This window comes from Hylobates moloch, unplaced genomic scaffold (genome assembly GCF_009828535.3).
Source record: "Hylobates moloch isolate HMO894 unplaced genomic scaffold, HMol_V3 SCAFFOLD_12, whole genome shotgun sequence".
Lineage (NCBI taxonomy): Eukaryota > Metazoa > Chordata > Mammalia > Primates > Hylobatidae > Hylobates > Hylobates moloch.
Genome location: NW_026652287.1, coordinates 61,352,220 through 61,378,475, shown reverse-complemented (window position 1 = coordinate 61,378,475; position 26,256 = coordinate 61,352,220). Strand labels below are relative to the sequence as shown.

At 48.7% G+C, this 26,256-nt stretch overlaps 1 protein-coding gene across 1 annotated transcript in view; it reads left to right on the top strand.

The window, feature by feature from the left end:
- RHPN2 (rhophilin Rho GTPase binding protein 2) overlaps positions 1–26,256 on the top strand; it is an 84,763-nt gene that overhangs the window by 20,829 nt on the left and 37,678 nt on the right. Inside the window, exons 2-4 of the mRNA XM_032170383.2 lie at positions 534–649; positions 18,691–18,819; positions 23,689–23,764. Coding sequence (XP_032026274.1) covers positions 534–649; positions 18,691–18,819; positions 23,689–23,764 — 321 coding nt within the window. The remainder of the gene's footprint in view (positions 1–533; positions 650–18,690; positions 18,820–23,688; positions 23,765–26,256) is intronic.

Below are 26,256 nucleotides of genomic sequence, written 5' to 3'. Positions count from 1 at the left end.
CCTAGCTCAGAACTTGTCTCTAAAATAAATTTAAAAAATAGATGAGAAGGAGAGACCAATTCACAGTGGCTATTTTGCAATTGTGTTGTTATGAGCGACTTTCTTTATACTTTTCAATATTTTCTATGTAGATGCTTTGTTTTCAGAAAAGATTTTTTTTTTTTTTTTGAGACGGAGTCTTGCTCTGTCCCCCAGGCTGGAGTGCAGTGGCGCATCTCGGCTCACTGCAAGCTCCGCCTCCCGGGTTAACGCCATAGTAGCTGGGACTACAGGCGCCCGCCAACATGCCCGGCTAAAGTTTTTGTATTTTTAGTAGAGACGGGGTTTCACCGTGTTAGCCAGGATGGTCTCGATCTCCTGACCTCGTGATCCGCCTGCCTCGGCCTCCCAAAGTGCTGGGATTACAGGCTTGAGCCACCGCGCCCGGCCCAGAAAAGATTATTTTTAAAGTTAAACATTTTCCATTATATTAAACCCTGTCATCATTTTTAGAGTGGCCAACCTCTGAAGGGGCATCTCTTATTTTTCCTCAGGGCTGTAATCCCCTTGCACAAACCGGCCGGAGTAAATTGCAGAATCAAAGAGCTGCTTTGAATCAGCAGATCCTGAAAGCCGTGCGGATGAGGACCGGAGCGGAAAACCTTCTGAAGTAGGTGTCTTCTGGCTTCCCTGCCTCTCCCAAGTCCTAGCCATCTGTTCCCTAAACTCCCAGGCCAGGCTCTTGGTTTCAGCTTTGGGTTTCCTCCTCATTTCTGGCATCTGGAGTCGTCTCCTTCTTGCCTAGAGCTTGGTTATGTTGAAAACAGATATTTTACCCCGCCTGTTTGTGTGTTTGGGGATTGGGTGGGTGGGAGATAGATGCAGACGGTGTGGCGTTTGGCTTCAATTCAGTCAGCCATCTTGATGGGAAGCCCAATTTTTGTCTCGAGATTTGTTTTCTGGCTTTCTCTGGGACTTGTCTATTTTCTCCACTGCCTGACACTATGCCTGGTGCAGAATTTGCTTGGTAAATGTTTATTGAATATATAAAGGAAAGAAAAGCAGAAAGGAGGGAGAGGGGACATTTCTATTGCCAGTGTCCACCTTGCTAATGAGAGTGCTCAGTACACCCCCGTGCTCTAGGGCACTCATTAGTATGCTCTGGTGGTAAAACAGTTACTTATCCAGCATAGAACTCAGAGAAACCTTACCTGTGTCTAGACCTCTATAAACCCTCTCCAGGCAATGAAATGCAACAAAAGACAATGTGCCAGCTTCCTTCTGTTTACAAAGAGTGCAGAGTTTCTTCTTCCTTCAGAGTTCTACTGGAGACTATGGTTAGCCCCGTGCCACCTTTTTTTTTGTTTGTTTGGAGACAGTCTTGCTCTGTCGCCCAGGCTAGAGTGCAGTGGCGTGATCTCGGCTCACTGCAACCTGTGCCTCCTGGGTTCAAGCGATTCTCCTGCCTCAGCCTCCCGAGTAGTTGGGACCACAGGCATGCACCACCATGCCTGGCTAGTTTTTTGTCTTTTTAGTAGAGACAGGGTTTCACCATGTTGGCCAGCCTGGTCTTGAACTCCTGGCCTCAAATGATCCGTCTGCCTCCACCTCCCAAAGTGCTGGAATTACAGGCGTGAGCTACTGCGTCTGGCGCCATGCCTCCTTTTTTCTTTTTTTTTCAGATGGAGTTTCACTCTTGTTGCCCAGGCTGGAGTGCAGTGGTGCAATCGCAGCTCACTGTAGCCCCCAACCTCCTGGGCTCTTCAAGCAATCCTCATAACAGCCTACTGAGTAGCTGGGACCACAGGCATGCACCACCATGCCCGACTAATTTTTTTTTTTTTTTTTTTTGAGACGGAGTCTTGCTCTGTCACCCAGGCTAGAGTGCAGTGGCGTGATCTCGGCTCACTGCAACTTCCACTTCCCGGGTTCAAGTGATTCTCCTGCCTCAGCCTCCTCAGTAGCTGGGATTATAGGTGCCCACCACCGTGCCCGGCTCATTTTTGTATTTTTAGTAGAGACGAGGTTTCACCGTCTTGGCCAGGCTGGTCTCGAACTCCTGACCTCGTGATCCACCCGCCTCAGCCTCCCAAAGTGTTGGGATTACAGACATGAGCCACTGTGCCTAGCCAATGCCCGACTGATTTTTTAAAAATTATTTGTAGAGACAGGGTCTTGCTGTGTTGCCCAGGTTGTTCTCGAACTATTGTCCTCAAGTGATCCTCCTGCCTTGGTCTCCCAGAGTGCTGGGATTACAAACATGAGCCCCTGTGCCTGGCCTGTGTTGCTTTTGTTACTCATAGAATACCTGATGACTTGAGGTCCTGGGTGGGAAGGTTGTCCGGGAATCTCTTCTCCAGCTCCTTTTGCAACTGGGTGCAAAGGAGGTTGTTACTGGAGGAGGCTACGGAAAATACAGTAGCATTTTGGCCTTTAAAAAGTCAAGCAGTGTCCCTGTCCCAAGACAAGTCTGGACATGGGAATTGTCCACTCCCATAGCAGAGAGGAACTCATGTCGTCTGTGTAACGTGGGAGAGGCCCCCAATTTTGGGACTCCCTGTCATGTGCTGGGAAGGCTGTGGTGTGTTTTGTGGCCTAGGGTTCTGGTTGACCCTTGGACAGGCCTGCTCTGTGGCCAAGGGGGCAGGTGGGCAGCCTTGATGCTGTGTGGCTTTCCTAGGAGTGGACAACAATTGATTTACCTATTCATGGATTCATTGAGCACCTTTTTTTTTTTTTTTTGAGACGGAGTTTCACTCTTGTTGCCCAGGCTGGAGTGCGATGGCGCAATCTTGGCTCACTGCAACCTCTGCCTCCCACGTTCAAGTGATTCTTCTGCCTCAGCCTCCCAAATAGCTGGGACTACAGGCACGTACCAGCACACCCGGCTAATTGAATTTTTTAAATTTTTAGTAGAGACAGGGTTTCACCATGTTGCCCAGGCTGGTCTCAAACTCTTGGCTTCAAGTGATCCTCCTGCCTCGGCCTGCCAGAGTGCTGGGATTTCAGGAGTGAGCCCCTGTGCCTGGCTATTGAGCACCTGTTAAATGGCAGGCACAGTTGAGGTGCATGAAGATCAGGCGAGGCCCTGCTTTTGTGATTTCTCGTGTTGGGGGATGGGAGGAGACTTTTATAGACAAGTAAACAAATCAGATCACCTAGGGAAGTGATGTTTTCTAGGGAGTAATGAACTCTGAATGTCATAGAGGTTGGCCCAGGGTGGCCAGCCTTAGAGACAGAGGGTGGTCGGAGAGGCCCCTGTGAGCACAGAACTTGGAGTTTCTCAGGCAGGAACTAGGGCAGTTTTGTGTGCCTTGTTTTCTTAATGACACCAGCAGTCACCCTTTCTGAGGCCCGAGCCTGACTCAAGCTCATTGTTAAACTGGCAGTGGTTGGGTTGGCAGGGGTAGGGGTTGGGGGTTGTTAATGATTCTCACAGTGGCCCAAAGGTTCAAAGTACCCCTTGCTGGAGAATGGTGTCAGAGGAAACCCTGAAGGTATTTATTAATCTGACTCAACAAGCACCAACGGTTTCCCGAAAACAAATAGGGCATTTTGCCAAGCTCCGCTCTGGCCCCTCAGTGTCCCTGGGCGACCCATTACATGGCTGTCTCTGCAGGCCATGGGTGGTTTCAGTTGTAAATTAGGCCCTGCTTTCCTTCTGTTTGTCTTCTGGTTCCCAGGTTTCCTACCGCAGCCCCCAAAGGAAGGTAGATCCGTTGGAATAGGGGTGGGGGATGTTTGGAGACGTCCCCAGAAATGCAGGAATGGAAATGGGGGTGCTAAGCCCTTACCTGAGGACTGTCAGAGGGTATCGTGGCTAGGCAGGCACTTGAAAAACCAGATTTTGTGATCCTTCAAAGTCTTCCCCTTCTCTGATCCATTCCAGCTAAGAGTCCATGAGCTTCCTGGAGTTTTGTTAGGAAGCCATCAAATATTTCAAATGCACTTTTTTCAGGTTTTTTTTTTTTTTTTTTGGAGACAGAGTCTCATTCTGTCTCCCAGGATGGAGTGCAGTGTCGAGATATCAGCTCACTGTGCAACCTCCACCTCCTGGATTCAAGTGATTCTTGTGCCTCAGCCTCCCGAGTAGCTGGGATTGTAGGCATGTGCCACCATGCCTGGCTAAATTTTATACTTTTAGTAAGATGGGGTTTCACGGTGTTGGCCAGGCTAGTCTTAAACTCCTGACCTCAGGTGATCTGCCTGCCTCAGCCTCCCAAAGTGCTGGAATTACAGGCGTAAGCCACCATGCCTGACCATACTTTTTCATTTAGGCCAACCAGAGACAATATTCTGTCTTCTCCCAGCTTCCCTCCCTTGAGAAAAGCTAGGGTAGAAATGTGATGAAGTTTATCTGAAATTGAGGCAGTCCTTGTGAAATTTAAAGCAGGGCTGGGCATGGTGGCTCAATTCTGTAATTCCAGCATTTTGGGAGGCCGAGGTGGGAGGATCACGAGGTCAAGAGATCGAGACCATCCTGGCCAACATGGTGAAACCCCATCTCTAAAACTAAAAATAAAAAAATTAGCAGGGTGTGGTGGCACGCGCCCATAATCCCAGTTACTCGGGAGGCTGAGGCAGGAGAATGGTGTGAACCCAGGAGGCGGAGCTTGCAGTGAGCTGAGATCGCGCCACTGCACTCTAGCTGAGGCCACAGAGCAAGACTCCGTCTCAAAAAAAAAAAAAAAAAAAAAAAAAAAAAGGCAGGTTGCCTAGTTTTAACTAGTTTTAGCTAACTAGTTCTTTGAACAAGAGCAGGTCATTTAAGCTCTCTGGGCTTCAGGTTTCCCTGTTGTGCTGAGAGTTGTTGGGCTAGATCAGAAGTGACCTGCTCCGAGGTTTACAGGGATCAGGTGGGCTTTAAATGAGTGAATGGGGCTGGATTCTGTGCTGTGAGACAATAGAGAGTGGTGGGGACTGTGGTGAAGTGCACAGCATATGCCCTCTCTGGATGAGGCAACTGCAGTTTGCCTCATGGAGGGTAGGGCCAGAATTGCTGTATCTTCTAATTTTTTTTTTTCCAGGAGAAGTTAGGAATTTTTTTTTTTTTAATCTGATGGATTGTTGAATTTTTTTTTTTCTTTTTGAGACAGAGTCTTGCTCTGTCACCCAGGCTGGAGTGCAGTGGCGTGATCTTGGCTCACTGCAACCTCCGCCTCCCGGGTTCATGTGATTCTCCTGCCTCAGCCTCCCGAGTAGCTGGGACTACAAGCATGCGCCATCATGCCCGGCTAATTTTTGTATTTTTAGTAGAGACAAGGTTTCGCCATGTTGGCCAGGCTGATCTCAAACTCCTGACCTCAAGTGATCTGCCTGCCTCAGCCTCCCAAAGTGCTGGGATTACAGGCATGACCCACTGTGCCTGGCCGATTGTTGAATTTTTAAGTTTTGGGGACTCGTTTCAGAGAGAGGATAGTAACATCCTGAGAGCCAGGTGAACAAGTCCCTCAGGCCTTCAGTTTAGTTTGTGACCTCTGGACGGGGGTGATGAAATTCTGGGTCAGGAGTGATGTGAGGTGGCCTTGGCTGTCATGACAGTGGCTTGAAGTTAATGACAGCTCACACCGTCAGTTGTGGGAGGGCTGGTGTGTGTCTGTGGTGGGGTTTGCAGGCCCTCCATAGCCTTTGGGGCTGACATCAACATCAAGGCCCACCTTCCTCCATCGAGAGACAGGCTGGGAGCAGATGTCCTGCCGGTCTGGCTGATCAGCCACCTCAGCAGGGGATGGGACAGTCCTCGCTCCAGCCTCCTGAAACCCTGGCAGAGTGGGATTTGGGATCAGATGGACTAAGGCTAAGCTGGTCTAATAAGGTCGCTGAAGCTGCGGCAAGTCACTGTGTCAATGTGGAGCTTATTCCTGGAAGGATAGTTTTATTAAAAGACTTGGGAGAGAAATAATTACACGAAAACAAATGGGGACAGAATGCAAAATATACATGCATTACTTAAAAAAAAAAAAAAACTTTTTAGACCAGGCGTGGTGGCTCAAGTCTGTAATCACAGCACTTTGGGAGGCTGACGCGGGCAAATAATTTGAGGTCAGGAGTTTGAGGCCAGCCTGGCCAACATGGTTAAACCTCGTCTCTACTAAAAATACAAAAATTAGCCACACGTGGTGGCACACATCTGTAATCCCAGCTACTCGGGAGGCTGAGGCTGGAGAATCACCTGAGCCCAGGAGTTCGAGGTTGCAGTGAGCCAAGATCACACCGTTGCACTCCAGCCTGGGTGACAGAGTGAGACCCTGTCTCTTAACAAAAAGAAAAGAAAATTAGCGGGGTGTGGTGGTATGCGCCTGTAATCCCAGCTACTTGGGAGGCTGAGGCAGGAGAATTGCTTGAACCAGGGGTATGGAGGTTGCAGTGAGCCACAATCATGCCACTGCACTCCAGCCTGGGTGACAGAGCGAGACTCCGTCTCAAAATAAATAAATACATAAATAATAAATAAATAAAATTTTTATATTTATTCATTTTGAGGCAGGGTCTTGCTCTGTTGCCGAACCTGGAGTTCAGTGGTATGATCACAGCTCACTGCAGCCTCAACCTTCTGGGCTCAAGCTGTCTTCCCACCTCAGCCTCCACAGGTGTGTACCACCATACTAGGTAATTTTTTTTTTTTTGAGATAAAGTCTCGCTCTTTCGCCTCCTGGGTTCAAGCAGTTCTCCTGCCTCAGCCTCCCTAGTAGCCGAGATTACAGGCACGCACCACCATGCCCAGCTAATTTTTGTATTTTTAATAGACAGGGGGTTCACCATGTTGTCCAGGCTGTTCTCAAACTCCTGACCTCAAGTGATCCGCCCACTCGGCCTCCGAAAGTGCTGGGATTACAGACATGAGCCACCACACCTGACTGGCATTCAGCTAATTTTAAAAATTTTTTTGTAGAGACTGGGTCTCCCTATGATGCTCAGGCTGGTCTCAGACTCCAAGCCTCAAGCAATCCTCATGCCTAGGCCTCCCAGAGTGCTGCGATGACAGGTGTGAGCCACCATGCCTATTTATTTTTTGAGAGGAGGTCTCACTCTGTTGCCCACACTGGAATGTAGCAGTGCAATCCTAGTGTGTCTGGAATTGGTGGGTTCTTGGTCTCACTGACTTCAGGAATGAAGCCGCGGACCCTTGCGGTGAGTGTTACAGTTCTTAAACGTGGCGTGTCCGGAGTTTGTTCCTTCTGATGTTCAGATGTGTTTGGAGTTGCTTCCTTCTGGTAGGTTCGTGGTCTCGCTGGTTCAGGAGTGAAGCTGCAGACCTCCGCAGTGAGTGTTACAGCTCTTAAGGTGGTGCGTCTGGAGTTGTTCGTTCCTCCCAGTGGGTTTGTGGTCTCGCTGGCTTCAGGAGTGAAGCTGCAGACCTTCGCTGTGAGTGTTACAGCTCATAAAGGCAGTGTGGACCCAAAGAGTGAGCAGCAGCAAGATTTATTGCAAAGAGTGAAAGAACAAAGCTTCCACAGTGTGGAAGGGGACCCGAGCGGGTTGCCACTGCTGCCTCAGGCAGCCTGCTTTTATTCTCTTATCTGGCCTCACCCACATCCTGCTGATTGGTAGAGCTGAGTGGTCTGTTTTGACAGGGTGCTGATTGGTGTGTTTACAATCCCTGAGCTAGACACAAAAGTTCTCCAAGTCACCACCAGGGTAGCTAGATACAGAGTGTCGATTGGTGCATTCACAAACCCTGAGCTAGATACAGGGTGCTGATTGGTGTGTTTACAAACCTTGAGCTAGATACAGAGTGCCAATTGGTGTATTTACAATCCCTTAGCTAGACCTAAAGGTTCTCCAAGTCCCCACCAGACTCAGGAGCCCAGCTGGCTTCACCCAGTGGATCCCGCACCAGGGCTGCAGGTGCAGCTGCCTGCCAGTCTGGCGCCCTGTGCCCGCACTCCTCAGCCCTTGGGTGGTCGATGGGACTGGGCGCTGTGGAGCAGGGGACAGTGCTCACTGGGGAGGCTCGGGCCACACTGGAGCCCACGGAGGGTGGGGGGAGGCTCAGGCATGGTGGGCTGCAGGTCCCGAGCCCTGCCCTATGGGAAGGCAGCTAAGGCTGGGCGAGAAATTGAGCACAGCAGCTGCTGGCCCAGGTGCTAAGCCCCTCACTGCCCAGGGCCAGCGGGGCTGGCCATTGGCTCCAAGTGCAGGGCCCGCCCAGCCCATGCCCATGCCCACCTGGAACTCGCGCTGGCCCGCAAGCACTACGTGCAGCCCTGGTTCCCGCCCATGCCTCTCCCTCCACATCTCCCGGCAAGCTGAGGGAGCCGGCTCCGGCCTTGGCCAGCCCAGAAAGGGGCTCCCACAGTGCAGCAGCGGGCTGAAGGGCTCCTCAAGTGCTGCCAAAGTGGGAGCCCAGGCAGAGGAGGCGCTGAGAGCAAGCGAGGGCTGTGAGGACTGCCAGCACGCTGTCACCTCTCACTAGCCCACTGCAGACCCAAACTCCTGGGCTCAAGTGATCCTCCTGCCTTAGCCTCCTAAGCAGCTGGGACTATACATGTATACCACCATTCCCAGCTAATTTTCATTTTCAAATTTTCTGTAGAGATGGGGGTCTCCCTAGATTGCCCAGGCTGGTGTTGAACTCCTGGCCTCAAGTAATCCTCCTGCCTCAGCCTCCCAAGATTGTGCCACTGCACTCCAGCCTGGGTGACAGAGCAAGACTCTGTCACCAAAAAAAAAAAAATAATAATAATAATAATAATTTTCTTACTTACTGTATTTTGCAGGAATCAGTATTATTATCTTTTTCTTTTTTTGGAGATGGAGTCTGGCTCTGTCGCCCAGGCTGGAGTGCAGTGGCCTGATCTCCGCTCACTGCAAGCTCCGCCTCCCAGGTTCATGCCATTCTCCTGCCTCAGCTTGCCGAGTAGCTGGGACTACAGGCACCCGCCACCACGCACAGCTAACTTTTTTGTATTTTTAGTAGAGATAGGTTTTCACCGTGTTAGCTAGAATGGTCTATTTCTCCTGACCTCATGATCTGCCCACCTCGGCCTCCCAAAGTGCTGGGATTATAGGCGTGAGCCACAGCGCCCGACCAGATATTATTATCTTTAAAGCAAAATTGAGGAATGCCTTTGTTCTCCAGATATCGGGATATCTGGACACCCCCAGGTCTGGGTCTGTTTTAGAAAACTATTAATTTGTTCCCTTTACTGTGAACATTTAGAGGCTAGGAACGGCTAATTTTCTGAGAATGCAGCCCAGCAAGTCTCAGCCTCTTTTTCCAGCCGTCACTCAAAATGGAGTCGCTCTGCTTCGAACGCCTCTGACATACACCTGTGCTAGCAACGAAGCTCAGACTCCAGGGTTGATTTCTCAATCATGGTTGCACCAAAGGTCAGGATTACAGAAACCAACGCTGAGACCCCACCTGGCTGCCAACAGTTTCAGAGTGACCCACGTAAAGAGGTCTACGTCTTAAGGGCAGCTCATTGATTTGTTGGAAATGTATTTAAAAAAAATTTTTAGGCTGGGTGTGGTGGCTCAAGCCTGTAATCCCAGCATTTTGGGAGGCCGATCCTCAAGAATCACTTGAGGCCAGGAGTTCAAAACCAGCCTGGGCAACATGGTGACACCCTGTCTTTACTAAAAATACAAAAATTGTCTGGGTGTGGTGGCTCACACCTGTAAACCCAGCACTTTGGGAGGCAGAGGCAGGTGGATCACTTGAGGTCAGAAGTTCAAGACTAGCCTGGCCTACGGGGTGAAACCCCATCTCTACTAAAAATACAAAAAATTAGCTGGATGTGTTGGCACACACCTGTAACTCCAGCTACTTGGGAGGCTGAGGCAGGAGAATCGCTTGAACCTGGAGGCGGAGGTTGCAGTGAGCCAAGATTGTACCATTGTACTCCAGCATGGGTGACAGAGCAAGACTCCATCTCAAAAATACTGCATCTCAAAAATAAAAACTAAAAAAAATACTTGTTTTAGTTAGAGACAAGGTCTCACTATGTTGCTTCGGCTGGTCTTGAACTCCTAGCCTCAAGCAATCCTCCTGCCTCAGCCTCTCAAAGCACTAGGATCATAGGCATGACCCACTTCACCTGGCTTTCTTGTAAATCTTTTTTTTTTTTTTTTTGAGACGGAGTCTCGCTCTGTCGCCCAGGCTGGAGTGCAGTAGCGCGATATCTGTTCACTGCAAGCTCTGCCTCCTGGGTTCACACCATTCTTCTGCCTCAGCCTCCCGAGTAGTTGAGACTACAGGTGCCCAACCACCACACACGGCTATTTTTTTTGTATTTTTAGTAGAGACAGGGTTTCACTGTGTTAGCCAGGATGGTCTTGATCTCCTGACCTCTTGATCTGCCCACCTCGGCCTCCCGAAGTGCTGGGATTATAGGCGTGAGCCACCGCGCCCGGCCAACTTTTGTATTTTTAGTAGAGATGGGGTTTCACTGTGTTGGCCAGTCTGGTCTCAAACTCCTGACCTCGTGATCTGCCCGCCTTGGCCTCCCAAAGTGCTGGGGTTACAGGCGTGAGCCATCGTGCCTGGCCTTGTGGCAAATCTTAAATCAAAAATTGTTGCCAGGCCAGGTGCGATGGCTCACACCTATAATCCTAGCACTTTGGGAGGATGGGGCAAGAGGATTGCTTTGTCTTAGCAGTTTGAGACCAGCCTAGGCAATATGTTGCGACCCCTGACTCTATTAAAAAATATATAAAATTTAAAAAAAACTATTTTGCCAAGCTGGGAGTGGGGAGACATGGCAAATTTATATATAAAGGTGGAAAAATAAAAAGTTGGCATTACGTGGAAGCTCTCCAGGGATTTTGGTGGGGTTCTTAGGGTCTCAGTTTTTATTTATTTTTATTTTATTTTATTTTTTCTTTTTTGAGACGGAGTTTCGCTCTTGTAGCCCAGGCTGGAGTGCAATGGCACAATCTCCGCCCACCGCAACCTGTGCCTCCCGGGTTCAAGCGAGTCTCCTGCCTCAGCCTATCGAGTAGCTGGGATTACAAGTGCCCGCCACCATGCCCGGCTAATTTTGTATTTTCAGTAGAGATGAGATTTCTCCACGTTGGTCAGGCTGGTCTCCAACTCCTGACCTCAGGTGATTTGCCCACCTCGGCCCCTCAAAGTGCTAGTATTATAGGCATGAGCCACTGTGCCTGGCCTATTTTAATTTTTATTTTTTTTTGAGATGGAGCCTCGCTCTGTCGCCAGGCTGGAGTGCAGTGGCGTGATCACTGCTCACTGCAACCTCCGCTTCCCAGGTTCAAGTGATTCTCCTGCTTCAGCCTCCCAAGTAGCTGAGAGTACAGGCGTGTGCCACCATGCCCAGCTAATTTTTGTATTTTTAGTAGAGATGGGGTTTCACCATGTTGGCCGGGCTGATCTTGAATTCCTGACCTCAGGTGATCTGTCCACCTTGGCCTCCCAGAGTGCTGGGAATACAGGTGTGAACCTCTGTGCCCGGCCTTAGTTTTTATATTTAAGTTGAACCTACTGTAGTGCTAAGAACCAATCAGCTCCCTCGCTGCCTGGAGGGAGTAGTCTTCACTCTGTCATTTGTTCTTCCATGAACTAAAATTTGTTCAGCGCCCCCATGATGTGGAAAGGGCTATGCCAGGTTCTTTTTTTTTTTTTTTTTTTGAGACGGAGTCTCGCTCTGTCGCCCAGGCTGGAGTGCAGTGGCGCAATCTCGGCTCACTGCAAGCTCTGCCTCCCAGGTTCATGCCATTCTCCTGCCTCAGCCTCCCGAGTAGCTGGGACTACAGGCGCCCGCCACCACGCCTGGCTAATTTTTTTTGTATTTTTAGTAGAGACGGGGTTTCACCGTGGTCTCAATCTTCTGACCTCGTGATCCACCTGCCTCGGCCTCCCAAAGTGCTGGGATTACAAGCGTGAGCCACCGCGCCCGGCCATATGCCAGGTTCTAGGAAAAAAATACCAAGAGAAAGAAGGCTTGTCCTCTAGGAATTATAATTGAATTATAATTGTTTATCTTCCTTCATTTTAAAGTAGATTTGAAGTACCTTAACATATTCATACAACATGTAAGATTAAATCAGGAGTGAATGAAGATATGAAGGCAAGAGAAAGAAGAATAAAGGAGAGATTTAGCTGGAGGTAAGGCTAGTGCATGCCACAAAGTCCTATATACTTTGTGAAATGTGAGCCATGGTTTGTCTCTGAGCTTCCTGGCAGGCAATAGGGGGAAGGGAATATATTTGGAACACATTTTATATTCACTAGCCAAAAGGAATCCCATTTGTAAGAAGAAATGAACCCATTCCTGATACTGAGGGATGGGAGGATTCCCCCCACCCCAATCCTTGTGAACATTATCAGCTACAGAATCAGTCGTTTTCTCAATAAGCTCTTTGTAGCACAGGTTTTACAAGCTGCAGATTGTGACCTGTGGTGTGTAATGACATCAATTCAGTGCGTTGCTGTGGCATAATAAAAGATAAATATTTGGTCTTTGTCCTGCTCCTGTGTTCCTGGCACAGAGCTCCTGAGTGATAAAAGTATCTTTTGTATGCTAATGAGATCACTCTTGGTGGGAGGCTTTAGAATGGATGCTGATCCCCAGAAAGCACAAGCCCCAGTGAGAGGACTGGAAATTTCAGCTCCTCCCTACACCACCTCTGGAGAGGGGAGAGAGGCTGGAGATGAGCTCAGTCACCAGTGGCCAATGATTTAATCATCTATGCGTAATGAAGCCTCCATAAAAAACCCTGCATTAGGCCGGTCACGGTGGCTCACGCCTGTAATCCCAGCACTTTGGGAGGCTGAGGTGGGTGGATCAGCTGAGGTCAGGAGTTGGAGACCAGGCCAACATGGTGAAACCCTGTCTCTACTAAAAATACAAAAATTAGCTGGGTATGGTGACAGGCGCCTGTAATCCCAGCTACTCGGGAGCCTGAGGCAGGAGAATTACTTGAACCTGGGAGGTGGAGGTTGCAGTGAGCTGAGATCGCACCACTGCATTCCAGCCCGGGGGAAAGAGCGAGACTCTGCCTCAAAAAAAAAAAAAAAAAAAAAAAAAAAGACCGGGCACGGTGGCTCACTCCTGTAATCCCAGCACTTTGGGAGGCCGAGACAGGCGGATCACGAGGTGAAGAGATCAAGACCATCCTGGCTAACATGGTGAAACCCCATCTCTACTAAAAATCCAAAAAATTAGCCGGGCATGGTGGCGGGTGCCTGTAGTCCCAGCTACTCAGGAGTCTGAGGTAGGAGAATCACTGTCCCAGCTACTCGGGAGGCTGAGGCAGGAGAATCACTGGAACCTGGGAGGCAGAGCGTGCAGTGAGCAGAGATCACGCCACTGCACTCCAGCCTGGGCGACATCATCTCAAAAAAAAAAAACACCTACATTAGCCGGGTGCAATGGTGCATATCTGTAGTTCCAGCTACTCAGGAGGGTGAGGGAGGATCACTCAAGCCCAGGAGCCGAGGATTTGGAGGCCAGCCTAGGGAACATAGCAAGACACCATCTATACAAAAAATAAAATAAGGCTGGGCGTTGTGGCTCACACCTGTAATCCCAGCACTTTGGAAGCCTGAGGCGGGCGGATTGCTTGAGCCTAGGAGTTGGAGACGACTGGGCAACATGGTGAAAAAATACAAAAATTAGCCGGGTGTGGTGGTGCATGCCTGTAGTCCCAGCTACTTGGGAGGCTGAGGTGAGAGGATCATTTGAGCCCTGGAGGGCGAGGCTGCAGTAAGCCATGATCATGCCACTGCACTCCAGCCTGGGTGACAAAACAAGACCCTCTCCCAAAAATAGAATAGAATAGAATAGAATAGAACAGAATAAAATTCTAAATGATGAGGTTCAGGGAGCCTCTGGGTTGGTGAACACATTGAGGTGCCTGGAGTGAGCATGGAAGCCCTGCCTGTCTCCCACCATAACTTGCCGTGTGCACCTCTTCCAGTTGTCTGTTCCTGAATTGAATAACATGAACCAGTACTGGTCCATCAGGTGCTTTCCTATGTTCTGGGAGTCTTTCTGGTGAATTACCCAACCTGAGGAGGTGGCAGTGGGAACCCTTGATTGACAGCTCATCAGTCAGAAGCACAAGTATCCCCCTCTCTCCCAGGATGTGTGACTGGTCCCTAAAATGGGGGCAGCCTCATGGGACCGAGCCCCTACTCTGTGGGGTATGTGCTTACCCCGGGAGCTGGGGTCAGAATCGAATTGAATTGTTGGATACCCAGTTGGGTGTCAGATAATCAGAGAGTTGGAGGGTTGCAAACATAATTGTGTTTTAAAAAGAAATTATTAGAGTAGACTAGAATATGCTGGAGTGGATCACGCCTGTGACTTCTGTGAGACTTTTGTTGCAGGGGCATGTGTCTGTGTGTGTGTGCATGCATGTACTGAGTTGTAAAATAAAATGTGTTTCTTTTTTCTTTTTTCGTGATAGAGTCTTGCTCTGTCACCCAGGCTGGAGTGCAGTGGTTCAATTTCAGCTCACTGCAACCTCCACCTCCCGGGTTCAAGCAATTCTCATACCTCAGCCTCCTGAGTAGCTGGGACTACAGGCATGTGCCACTATGCCTGGCTAATTTTTGTCTTTTTAGTAGAGACGGGGTTTTACCATGTGGCCCAGACTGATCTCGAATTCTTGGCCTCAAGTGATCCGCGTGCCTTGGCCTCCCAAAATGCTGGGATTACAGATGTGAGCCACTGCGCCTGGCCTAAAATGTATTTCTTACTGGTGCCATACACACACAAAAATCTCTAAATTGATGAAATTCACCAAGCTGAGCCTCCAGTATCTTATTTTCTGGGGGAGTCCAAATGTGCATGTGTGTGGACTTCCAGGGCCACAAGAGGAAGAGTGTTGTCACACGTGACGAGGGCGGAAACTTCGATTTTAGAAGTGTTCTCACCCTTCCCAGACTGATAAGATTGACTCACTGTGCCTGAACTGTTTGTACAAATGGTATGGTTTATGTGGAACCACTTGCCTTCCTTCTGGGAATCCAGAATTTTGGAGCATGCTAGGCAGAGGTGCCTATGCTATCAGCCCCCAGTAAAAACCCTGGACACGGAGTCTCTGAGCTTCCTTGGTAGATGGCATTTTACGTGTGTTGTTACAACTCCTTGCTGGGGGAATTAAGCACGGTCTGTGGGATTCCACTGGGAGAGGACCCCTAGAAGCCTGGGCCGGGCCTCCTCCCAATTTCACCCCGTGTGCCTTTCCCTTTGCTCATTATGCTTTGTATCTTTTGCTGTAGTAAACCACATCCATGGCTTTTGCAAGTCCTCCTAGATTAACACTGAACTTGGGGGTGGTTTTAGGGACCCTGATGTACCTATGGATGTCAACCTGCTTTAGCACTATTTGTTGAAACAATAATCTTTTCCACATTGAATTGATTTGGCACTTTTGTTCAAAATCAATTGTAAAGATTTACTACATAAATGTAAACATTTATTCCTGGACTCTTTTTTTTTTTTTTTCTGACCTTGTGATCTGTCCATCTCGGCCTCCCAAAGTGCTGGGATTACAGGCGTGAGCTACCACACCCGGCCTATTCCTGGACTCTTATTCTGTTTCATTGCCTATCTTTATGTCAGTACCATGCTATCTTGATGACTATGGCTTCTTAGTAAGTTTATTTTTTATTTTTTTGGGGGGATGGAGTTTCGCTCTTGTTGCCCAGGCTGGAGTGCAGTGGTGCGATCTTGGCTCACTGCAACCTCTGCCTTCCGGGTTCAAGTGATTCTCCTGCATCAGGCTCCTGAGTAGCTGGGATTATAGGTGTCCACCACCACGCCCGGCTAATTTTTTGCATTTTTAGTAGTGATGGGGTTTCACTGTGTTGACCAGGCTGGTCTTGAACTCCTGACCTCAGGTGATCTACCTGCCTCAGCCTCCCAAAGTGCTAGGATTACAGACGTGAGCCACCATACCCAGCCCAGCTTCTTAGTAAATTTTAAAATCAATATGTCTTCCAACTCTGTTCTTATTTTTCAAAATTATTTTGCCTATTGTAGGTTTTTTTTGCATTTCCATATGAATTTTAGGATCAGCTTGCTGATTTCTAACAAAAAGGTTAGTGGTGGCTGGGCACGGTGGCTCACGCTTGTAATCCCAGCACTCTGGGAGGCTGAGGCGGGCGGATCACGAGGTCAGGAGATCGAGACCACGGTGAAACCCTGTCTCTACTAAAAATACAAAAAATTAGCCGGGCGTGGTGGCGGGTGCCTGTAGTCCCAGCTACTCGGAGAGGCTGAGGCAGGAGAATGGCGTGAACCCGGGAGGCGGAACTTGCAGTGAGCGGAGATCGTGCCACTGCACTCCAGCCTGGGTGACAGAGCAAGACTCCATCTCCAAAAAAAAAAAAAAAAGTTAGTGGGATTTTGATTGAGGTTGCATTGAATGAATGTACCAACTAAGGAGGCTTGACATCTTGACAATAATGAGCCTTCCCATCCATAAACATGGACTAGCTCTTCTTTTAATATATCTCAGCATTGTTTTGTAGTTTTCAGTTTACATGTCTTATGATTCTTTTGTTTATTCCTGAGTATTTTATTCTTTTTGATGCTATTGTGAATGGAATGGTTTTCTCAATTTCAAGATTGTTCATTGCTAGTATATAGAAATAGAATTGGCCAGGCACAGTGGCTCATGCCTGTAATCTCAGCACTTTGGGAGGCTGAGGCAGGAAGATTGCTTGAGCCTAGGATTTCTGGGCCAGCCTGGGCAACATAGTGAGACTCCATCTCTACAAAAAAATACAAAAATTAGCCAGCGTTGTGGTATGCACCTGTAGTCCCAGCTCCTTGGGAGGCTGAGGCTGGAGGATGGCTTCAGCCTGGGTGGTTGAGGCCGTAGTAAGCCATAATGGTGACATTGCACTCCAGCCTAGGTGACAGAGTGATACCCTGTCTAGAAAAAAAAAAAAAAATTGATTTTTGTATATTGATTATACCCTGTGACCTTGCTAAATTTATTAGTACTAATATTTGTTTTATGGATGTCTTAGGATTTTCTATATATAAGATAGTGCCATCTATAAATAAAGACAGTTTTATTTCTTCCTTTCTAATCTGGATGCCTTTAATTTCTTTATTTGCCTCATCAATTAGAAATAGCAAAAGTGGGCATCTTTGCCTTGTTCCTGGTGAGAAGAGGAAAGCAGTCATTCACCACTAAGTGTGATGTTAACTGTGGGTTTTTGTAGGTGTCTTTTATCAGATTTCATAAATTCTCTTTTATTCCTACTTTGTTGAGAATTTTTATTATGAATCTGTGATAGATTTTTTTTTTTTTTTTTGAGACGGAGTCTCGCTCTGTCCCCCAGCCTGGAGTGCAGTAGCGCAATCTCAGCTCATTGCAAGCTCTGCCTCCCAGGTTCACGCCATTCTCCTGCCTCAGCCTCCCTAGTAGCTGGGACTACAGGCGCCTGCCAACATGCCCGGCTAATTTTTTGTATTTTTAGTAGAGACGGGGTTTCACCGTGTTAGCCAGGATGGTCTCGATCTCCTGACCTCATGATCCATCCACCTCGGCCTCCCAAGGTTCTGAGATTACAAGCTTGAGCCACCACACCTGGCCTGTGAAGGATTTTGTCACATAGTTTTTTCAATATCTGTTGAAGTCACCATGTGTTTTTTGTCCTTTATTCTGTTAATATAATATATTATATTGATTTTCAGATGTTAAACCAACCTTGCATTCCTGGGATAAATCCCACTTAGTTATGGTGTATAATCCTATTTATATGTTGCTAGGCTTGGGTTGCTAATACTAGTCTTACAGAATGAATTGGGAAGCATTACCTCTCCCTTCATTTTCTCATTCATTTATTTTATTTTACTCTCTATCTTATATGTATATATTTTTATATTTCATTTCGTTTTATCTTATTTTAGTTTTTAGAGGCAGTGTCTTGCCCTGTCACCCAGGCTGGATTGCGGTGGTGTGATCATAGCTCACTGCAGTATCAACCTCCTGGACTCAAGCGATCCTCCTGCCTGGGACTATAGGCATGCACCACCATGCCCAGCTATAATCATCCATTTCTTTCTTTTTTTAAAACAAATTTTTATGTTTATTTATTTATGTATTGTGATTTCTCCTACCGAAAGAAATCATTCATTTTTTTTTTTTTTTTTTTTTTTTGAGAGGGAGCCTTGCTCTGTTGCCCAGACTGGAGTGCAGTGGCACAATCTCAGCTCACTGCAACCCCTATCTCCCAGGTTCAAGCCTCAGCCTTCTGCATGGCTGGGACTACAGGCGTGCACCACCACACCCAGCTAGTTTTTGTATTTTTTAGTAGAGACAGAGTTTCACTATATGTTGGCCAGGCTGGTCTGAACTCCTGACCTCAGCTGATCCACCTGCCTCGGCCTCCCAAAGTGCTGGGATTACAGACGTGAGCCACCACGCCTGGCTGGAATCATTCATTTCTTTTCAAGTGGGTATCTTACGGTATTCTAAGGCATGGCTGGGAGCAGTTTTGTTTTCTCTTCTCAAGACTGAGTTTTTGCAGGATGTCATAGAGTTCATGTCTGCAGCTCACAGTGTCATTGCCTGTGTCCCCAGCTCCACGTACTGGCAGGTGTGCTGCAAGCTGGGCAGGTGCCCTGTGTCCCTGGGATACCTTACTCGACACTCCTGGCCCTCCTCTGCAAGCTGTGCCCTGATCCTCCTGTGCCCTGCAGGGACTGGGGATTGGGTCTGCTCACCCAGAAGCCGGGATACCTGGCTGAGGGCACATCTCTCCCTCTTCTCTTTGAACAGAGTGGCCACAAACCCAAAGGTGCGGGAGCAAGTGCGGCTGGAGCTGAGCTTCGTCAACTCAGACCTGCAGATGCTCAAGGAAGAGCTGGAGGGGCTGAACATCTCGGTGGGCGTCTATCAGAACACAGAGTAAGTGGGAGCAGCACACCTTCCAGAAGCCTCTGAGCCAGAGATCCTTCGTACATCCAGGGTGCTGCACAAAAAGGCCAGATAGGGTTCTAGACTGGGGTGTGGCAGCCTGCACTTTCGGAAGTGAGAGAACCATCAGGTTTGGGGTTGAGTGAGGTGCTAGACTGGAAGGGATGAGCCCATTTGTTGGGAAATACCTGCAGTGTTGGACAAAAAGGCATTTGTGAGGCCGGGCACGGTGGCTCACTCCCGTAATCCCAACACTTTGGGAGGCTGAGGCGGGTGGATCACCTGAGGTCAGGAGTTTGAGACCAGTCTGGCCAACATGGTGAAACCCCGTCTCTACTAAAAATAAAAAAAATAGCCAGGGATGGTGATGCACACTTGTAATCCTGGCTTCTCAGAGGCTGAGGCAGAATTGCTTGAACCCGGGAGTTGGACGTTTCAGTGAGCCGAGATCACACTATTGTACTCCAGCCCGGCTGACAGAGCAAGACTCTGTCTCAAAACAGAGAAAGAGACAAAAAAAAAAACAAAAACAAATGAAGACAGTATAAAATCTAGTGTAAATATACGTGACGAACCAAGATAAGTTAACAGTTAGATGCCTTGGATTTTATAGTTAATTTTCAGTAATTCCACGTAGTCACATTTCATAGACACGCAAACATTAGCAAGATATGTTATTAAATTCAACTGAACAGACATTGAGCAAGGATATTTTAGTGGGTCACCATAATTTTCCTAAGAAACATTAAAGGCATTAAAGGGACATTTTTAGGACAATACCTTTCCAATGTTGGCTAATTATTTCCTCATTTATTTGCCAAGGAACAAAAAGCATACACAAATACTTTGGGATTAAGGCCAAAGGCCAAAATTGACCCTGTAAGGGAGGCCACTATGCACATACGGAGATTCTGTGCACTGTACTTAGGTTGGACTGCAGTCTGTTTCCTAGCTGGAGGTGACAAACTGAAACAGAAAAATCCAAATTAAAACAAAGTAACACACCAGTCTCCTTTTAAGGTTGTATTTCCTTTTTTTTTTTTTTTTTGACACAGAGTCTCCCTCTCTCACCCAGGTTGGAGTGCAATGGCGCGATCTCAGCTCACTGCAATCTCCACCTCCTGGGTTCAAGTGATTCTTGTGCCTCAGCCACCTGAGTAGCTGGGATTACAGGCGTGCACCATCACATTTGGCTAATTTTTTTTTTAGTAGAGACAGGGTTTCATCATGTTGGCCAGGCTAGTCTTGAACTCCTGGTCTCAAGTAATCTGCCCGCCTTGGCCTCCCAAAGTGCTGGGATTACAGATGTGAGCCACTGTGCCTGGCCCCTAGGTCAATTTTGAAGGCACTCTATCGTATCATTCTCCATAACTCAATTTTAGAATCAATTTCTTCAAGGTGAAAGCCAACAACACCATCCCGCAGAATTGCAATACATCTCCAAAAATGGAGATCTAACTATGAAAGAAATGCCCCTCTTGCCTCATGCCTGTAATCCCAGCTCTTCAGGAGGCTGAGGTGGGGGATCGCTTGAGCCCAGGAGTTCAAGGCCAGCCTGGGCAACATAGTGAAACCTCATCCCTACAAAAAATAAGAAAATTAGCCGGGCATGGTGGTGCACACCTGTAGTCCCAGCTACTCAGCAGGCTGAGGTGGGAAGATCACTTGAGCCAGGGAGGTCGAGACTGCAGTAATGGCAACAGAAAGAAGTCCTCTCTCAAAAAACACAAAAACAAAACAAAACCCTAAGTGAAATGCTTCTTTTTAAGGAGAAATAACTTTGAGACAGTTCAGAGAAGGGTTTACGTGCTTTTTCAGTGTGGGCATGAGACTTCTCAAAAAGTAGGTGGGCCCCAGGGGAAACTCAGTCGGAAAATAGCTCCCTGGATTTGGGAACCTTGAGTCACCTATGGAATGTGTGTTTCCTGGTGCTGGTCCTCCACAGGGCACCGGGGTGGTTTCAGAGCTGGAGGGGAAGCGTCAGTGTGTGAAACCTTGCTGGCTCTTCCCTTTGTGACACACCATGCCTGGCTTACCTGTGGGCTCCTGTATGGTTTTTATTGTTTGTTTGTTTTATTTATTTATTTTTTTGAGATGGAGTCTCTCTCTCTCGCCCAGGCTGGAGTGTAGCGGCACGATCTCGGCTCACCGCAACCTCCGCCTCCCAGGTTCAAGCAATCCTCCTGCCTCAGCCTCCTGAGTAGCTGGGACGACAGGTGCATGCCACCATGCCCAGCTAATTTTGTGTATTTTTAGTAGAGACGGGGTTTCACCATGTTGGCCAGGCTGGTCTTGAACTCCTGACGTCGTGATCCACCCACCTCAGCTTCCCAAAGTACTGGGATTACAGTCATGAGCCACCACACCCGGCCTCCTGTGCAGTCAGTGTGACAGCTAATGGAAGGTTCTCCCAGCCTATGCTCTGGTGTTCACTTCCAGTGTTTGTCCAAAAGGTTCAAGTTCTGGAGGAGGCGAGATGGGGCCAAGGTTTGGTGATAAATGTCAGCTGTTCCACACTCGCATTTGCTGTGCCGAAGAGCAGGGATGTGCAACACAGGGCTTCCCACAGAGTGAACCGAAGGTCTCTGGAGTGGTCCCTGGGCTCTAGAGTGGCCAGTCACTGCCCTGTGTCATTGGGAAGAGGGAGAGCTGTGCAGATTCAACACGGCACCATGCATTTGGGTCCTGCGCTCTTCTGTTTTCTTTTTTTTTTTTTTTTTTGTCTTTGTTTTTGAGACAGAGTCTCGCTCTGTCACCCAGGCTGCAGTGCAGTGGCGCGATCTCGGCTCACTGCGAGCTCTGCCTTCCGGGTTCACACCATTCTCCTGCCTCAGCCTCCCGAGTAGCTGGGACTAAAGGCTCCCGCCACCTTGCCCAGCTAATTTTTTGTATTTTTAGTAGAGACGAGGTTTCACCATTAGCCAGGATGGTCTCGATCTCCTGACCTCGTGATCCGCCCGCCTCGGCTTCCCAAAGAGCTGGGATTACAGGCGTGAGCCACCATGCCCGGCCCTGTTTTCAAAGTAGATTGTTTCTTTCTTAGCATGGTTGATCTTTTTTTTTTTTTTCTGAGATGGAGTCTCGCTTTGTCACCCAGGCCTGGAGTGCAGTGGCGTGATCTTGGCTCACTGTTACCTCTACCTCCTGGTTGAAGTGATTCTCCTGCCTCAGCCTCCTGAGTAGCTGGGATTACAGGCACACACCACCATGCCCAGGTAGTTTTTGTATTTTTAGTAGAGACGGGGTTTTACCATGTTGGCCAGGCTGGTCTTGAACTCCTGACCTCAGGTGATCTGCCCATTTCAGCCTCCTAAACTGATGGGATTATAGGCGTGAGCCACTGTGCCTGGCCTGCACTATTCTGTTTTCAAAGTAGACTGTTTCTTTCTTAGCATGGTTGATCTTTACAGTCTTCTAGGAGGTAGGCGGGAAAGAAATAACCTCATGGTGCAGATGGGAAAACTCAGGGAGGCCAGAGGGCACCTAGAGGGCACTGTCAGTGCCCCGTTGGGGCTGGGGTGCCCTGGAGCTGGGACTCAGGACACTCGCTCCTCCACTTCTCGTTGCCTGGACAGCCGCAAACCTGGCTTCCCGCCCTGCGTAGCCTGGAGGAGCCTTCAGCAGGATCCGGCTTTCCATGCCCCCGGGATGGGTCTCACCTGGCCGTAGCACAGCTGCGCTGCAGAGCCAGGTTCAGCTTAAAGCTGCATTGTCCCCTCGCCCTGCCCAGCCTTCCTGGCCTTCTTGTGGGGCTGGGCTGAGCAGCCCAAGGAGGTCTCCTGTTACAGGTCAGGGAGCTCCATTCACTTCCAGCCTGGGCTCCATTCACTTCCTGCTGGCCCTGCCCCTAGGAATGTAGGCTCAGGGAGCACTCCCCAGGCGACCTGTGGTTACGGAGTGGTCAGCTGGGGGAGGGGAGGTGGAGGGTGTCTGACCCTGGGCTGGGAGGCAGGTGCACTTCGTGTCAGATGGGGCTCCTGCCCTGACGGCATCTCCTGTCCTGGTGGTGGGACGCCTAGACACTTCCCGAAGAAGAGGCCCCTAGGAACCCAGAGTTGCAAATGTGAGGGTGTTGGAGAGCTGCCACAGCTGTGGGGCCTGCTGAGGTGGGCAGAGCAGGAGGGGGTGAGGAGCTGACAAAGGAGGCGCAGGGCAGCAGGGTGGTACACCCAGGTGGGAGCAGCAAGTGCACCAGGCACAGACCCTGGCACACAATAGACTCTCAGCACAGCTACCAAAAGAAGCATTGAGACTGAGCTGGGCGTAGAGGCTTGTGCCCATCATCCCAGCACGTTGGGAGGCCAAGGTGGGCGGATCACTTGAGGTCAGAAGACCAGCCTGGCCAACGTGGTCAACATGGTGAAACCCCATTGCTACTAAAAAAATATACAAAAATTAGCCAGGTGTGGTGTCGTGTGCCTGTAATCCCAGTTACTCGGGGGGCTGAGGCAGGGGAATTGCTTGAACCCGAGAGGCGGAGGCTACAGTGAGCTGAGATTGCGCCATTGCACTCCAGCCTGGGTGACAGAACAAGAGTCTCTCAAAAAAAAAAAAATTAAATTAAATAAAAAAGAAGCCATTGAGGCATTGAAACTGGAAGATAAATCAGTGTCAAGATGCCAGGGGCCTGATGTGTTAGGCGGGGTGGTCCAGCAGTCTTAGGGAGCGGGGTCAGTTTTGGAGCAGAGGGTGGGGCATGATCAGAGTCATCCTTATGGAAAATGAGCCTTTCAGCCAGGTGAGTACTGGATGGGGCAAGGAGGGGGCACACACCTGAGCTGGGTTGCTGAGGGCAAGGCCGTGGGGTGCACAGGGGTCCGGTTGGGGGTGTTCATACATACCTTGTTGTGTTCCTCATAGGGAGGCATTTACGATTCCCCTGATTCCTCTTGGCCTGAAGGAAACGAAAGACGTCGACTTTTCAGTCGTCCTCAAGGTAAATCTCAAAGCCATGGGCACCAGACTCAGTGTTTAAAATGGAAATAGGCCATTTGCAGTGGCTTATGCCTGTAGTCCCAGTTACTTGGGAGGCTGAGGCAAGAGGATCACTTGATCCCAGGAATTGGAGGCTGCAGTGAGTTGTGATCATACAACTGCACTCCAGCTTGGGCAACAGAATGAGACCCTGTCTCCAAAAAAAAAAAAAATGGAGATTGAGAAAATATGTATCCCTTGCAATGGCCTTGGGCTCAACAGGCAGTCACTTGATATCTACAGAGTGACCCTGAGGCCCTTCTCAGCCAGCTACATGCATAATTTATGTGTTTATTCCTGCCATATTTTTGTTGTTGCCTTTGATGGCTTCTGAAGCTCCTCCTGGGTCTTGGACAAGGCAGGTTGGAAACCCAGGAGGGCCTTCCCTGAGAGGACAAGTCAAAGAGGGTCTGTAGTGGATATGCTTTGAAATTTAAAACTTATATCCTCTTTTATTAATAGTGTATTTTTTTCTTAAATCATGTAATCAGTTTAGGTTATGCTTTGGAAGAGTAGCTAAAGTTTTTTCTCTAACATTTTGTTATGAAAATTTCCAAACTTTTCAAAAAATTTTAAGAATTTTATAGCAAACCCCTGCGTACTCACTTCTTCCAAGAACATACTGCCAGCATTGCTTCCTGACATATTTGTCCATCTGTGCATTCTTGTGTCTGTTAGGTTGGTTTGAAGGTAATTGCAGTTTTTGCCATTGAAAGTAATGGCTAAAGGCCGGGCACAGTGACTCACGCCTATAATCCCAGCACTTTGGGAGGCTGAAGCAGGCGGATCACTTGAGCTCAGGCGTTGAAGACCAGCCTGGCTAAAATGGTAAAACCCCTGTCTCTACTAAACGTACAGAAATTAGCTGGACGTGGTGCACACCTGTAATCCCAGTTACTTGGGAGGCTGAGGCAGGTGAATCATTCGAACCCGGAAGGTGGAGGTGGAGGTTGCAGGGATCCGAGATCACACCACTGCCCTCCAGCCTGGGCGACAGAGTGAGATCCCATCTCAAAAAAAAAAAAAAAAAAAAATTAGCTAGGTATAGTGGCATATGCCTGTAATCCCAGTTACTCGAGAGGCTGAGGCACGAGAGAGTCGCTTGAACCCAGGAGGCAGAGGATGCAGTGAGCTGAGATTGTGCCACTGCACTCCAGCCTGGGCAACAGTGAAACTGTGTCTCAAAAAAAAAAAAAAAAAAGAGAACGAAAGTAATGGCTAATATCAGTCTGTCTTATTTGTGATGCAATTTCAAAGGAAATCAAAGATGTCAATTCACTCCCCTTAAATATTTGAATAACCAGAGTCTTTGCTTGTGTGTCCCCCTGCCACATTATTGGGTATCTGGACTCCTCTCCCATTTGGCAGATCGTCATAAGCCCACCTGTGCCTGGCACTGTGCTGGGTGCCAGAGGTGCCACAAGCCCTGCCTGCAGGGCCTTTGGGTCAGTGGGGGTTTCAAGTGGGAAGTGGAAGAGGTGCTTCAATGAAGAACACAGGAGAGACCGTGCCCCGAGGCTGGGGCCGGGAGACCGTCCTGTGCCTGGAATACCGTCCTCTTCCTTCCCTCTTCAACTGCATCAGTTTGAGTTTTTAACCAGTTGCCTCCAAATTCCGTCAAGGAGGGGAAAGGGGATGAGGTGCAGGGTGGCCCAAGTTTGCGCCATGCAGCCTAGGCATTGGTTATAGGAATTAATCCTAGCATCGTGAAAATTGCTTCGAAGAAATATTTTACGTTCTTCTTTTTTTTCTTTTTCTTTATTATTTTGAGACAGCGTCTCACTTTTTCACCTAGGCTGGCATGCCAGTGGCATGATCTCGGCTCACTGCAACCCCTGCCTCCTGGGCTCAGGTGATCCTCCCACTTCAGCCTCCTGAGTAGCTGGTACTACAGGCGGGTGCCACCGTGCCTGGCTAATTGTTGCATTTTTCTTTCTTTCTTTCTTTTTTATTGAGACAGAGTTTAGCTCTTGTTGCCCAGGCTAGAGTACAATGGCGTGATCTCGGCTCACCGCAACCTCCACCTCCTGGGTTCAAGCGATCCTCCTGCCTCAGCCTTCCGAGCAGCTGGGATTACAGGCATGTGCCACCATGCCTGGCTAATTATGTATTTTTAATAGAGACGGGGTTTCTCCATGTTGGTTAGGTGGGTCTCGAACTCCTGACCACAGGTGATCCACCTGCCTTGGCCTTCCAAAGTGCTGGGATTACAGGCGTGAGCCACCATGCCCGGCCAATTTTTGTATTTTTTGTAGAGACAGAGTTTCCCACTGTTGCCCAGGCTGGTCTCAAACTCCTGGGTTCAAGCAGTCCTCCTGCCTTGGCCTCCCAAAGTGCTGGGATTATAGGCATGAGCCACTGTGCCTGGCTTATTTTACTTTCCATGATAATCCTCTTAGTTGGCTCATCTTGGACTACTTTTAGTTTAGAAAAGAACACATCTTATGACATTTT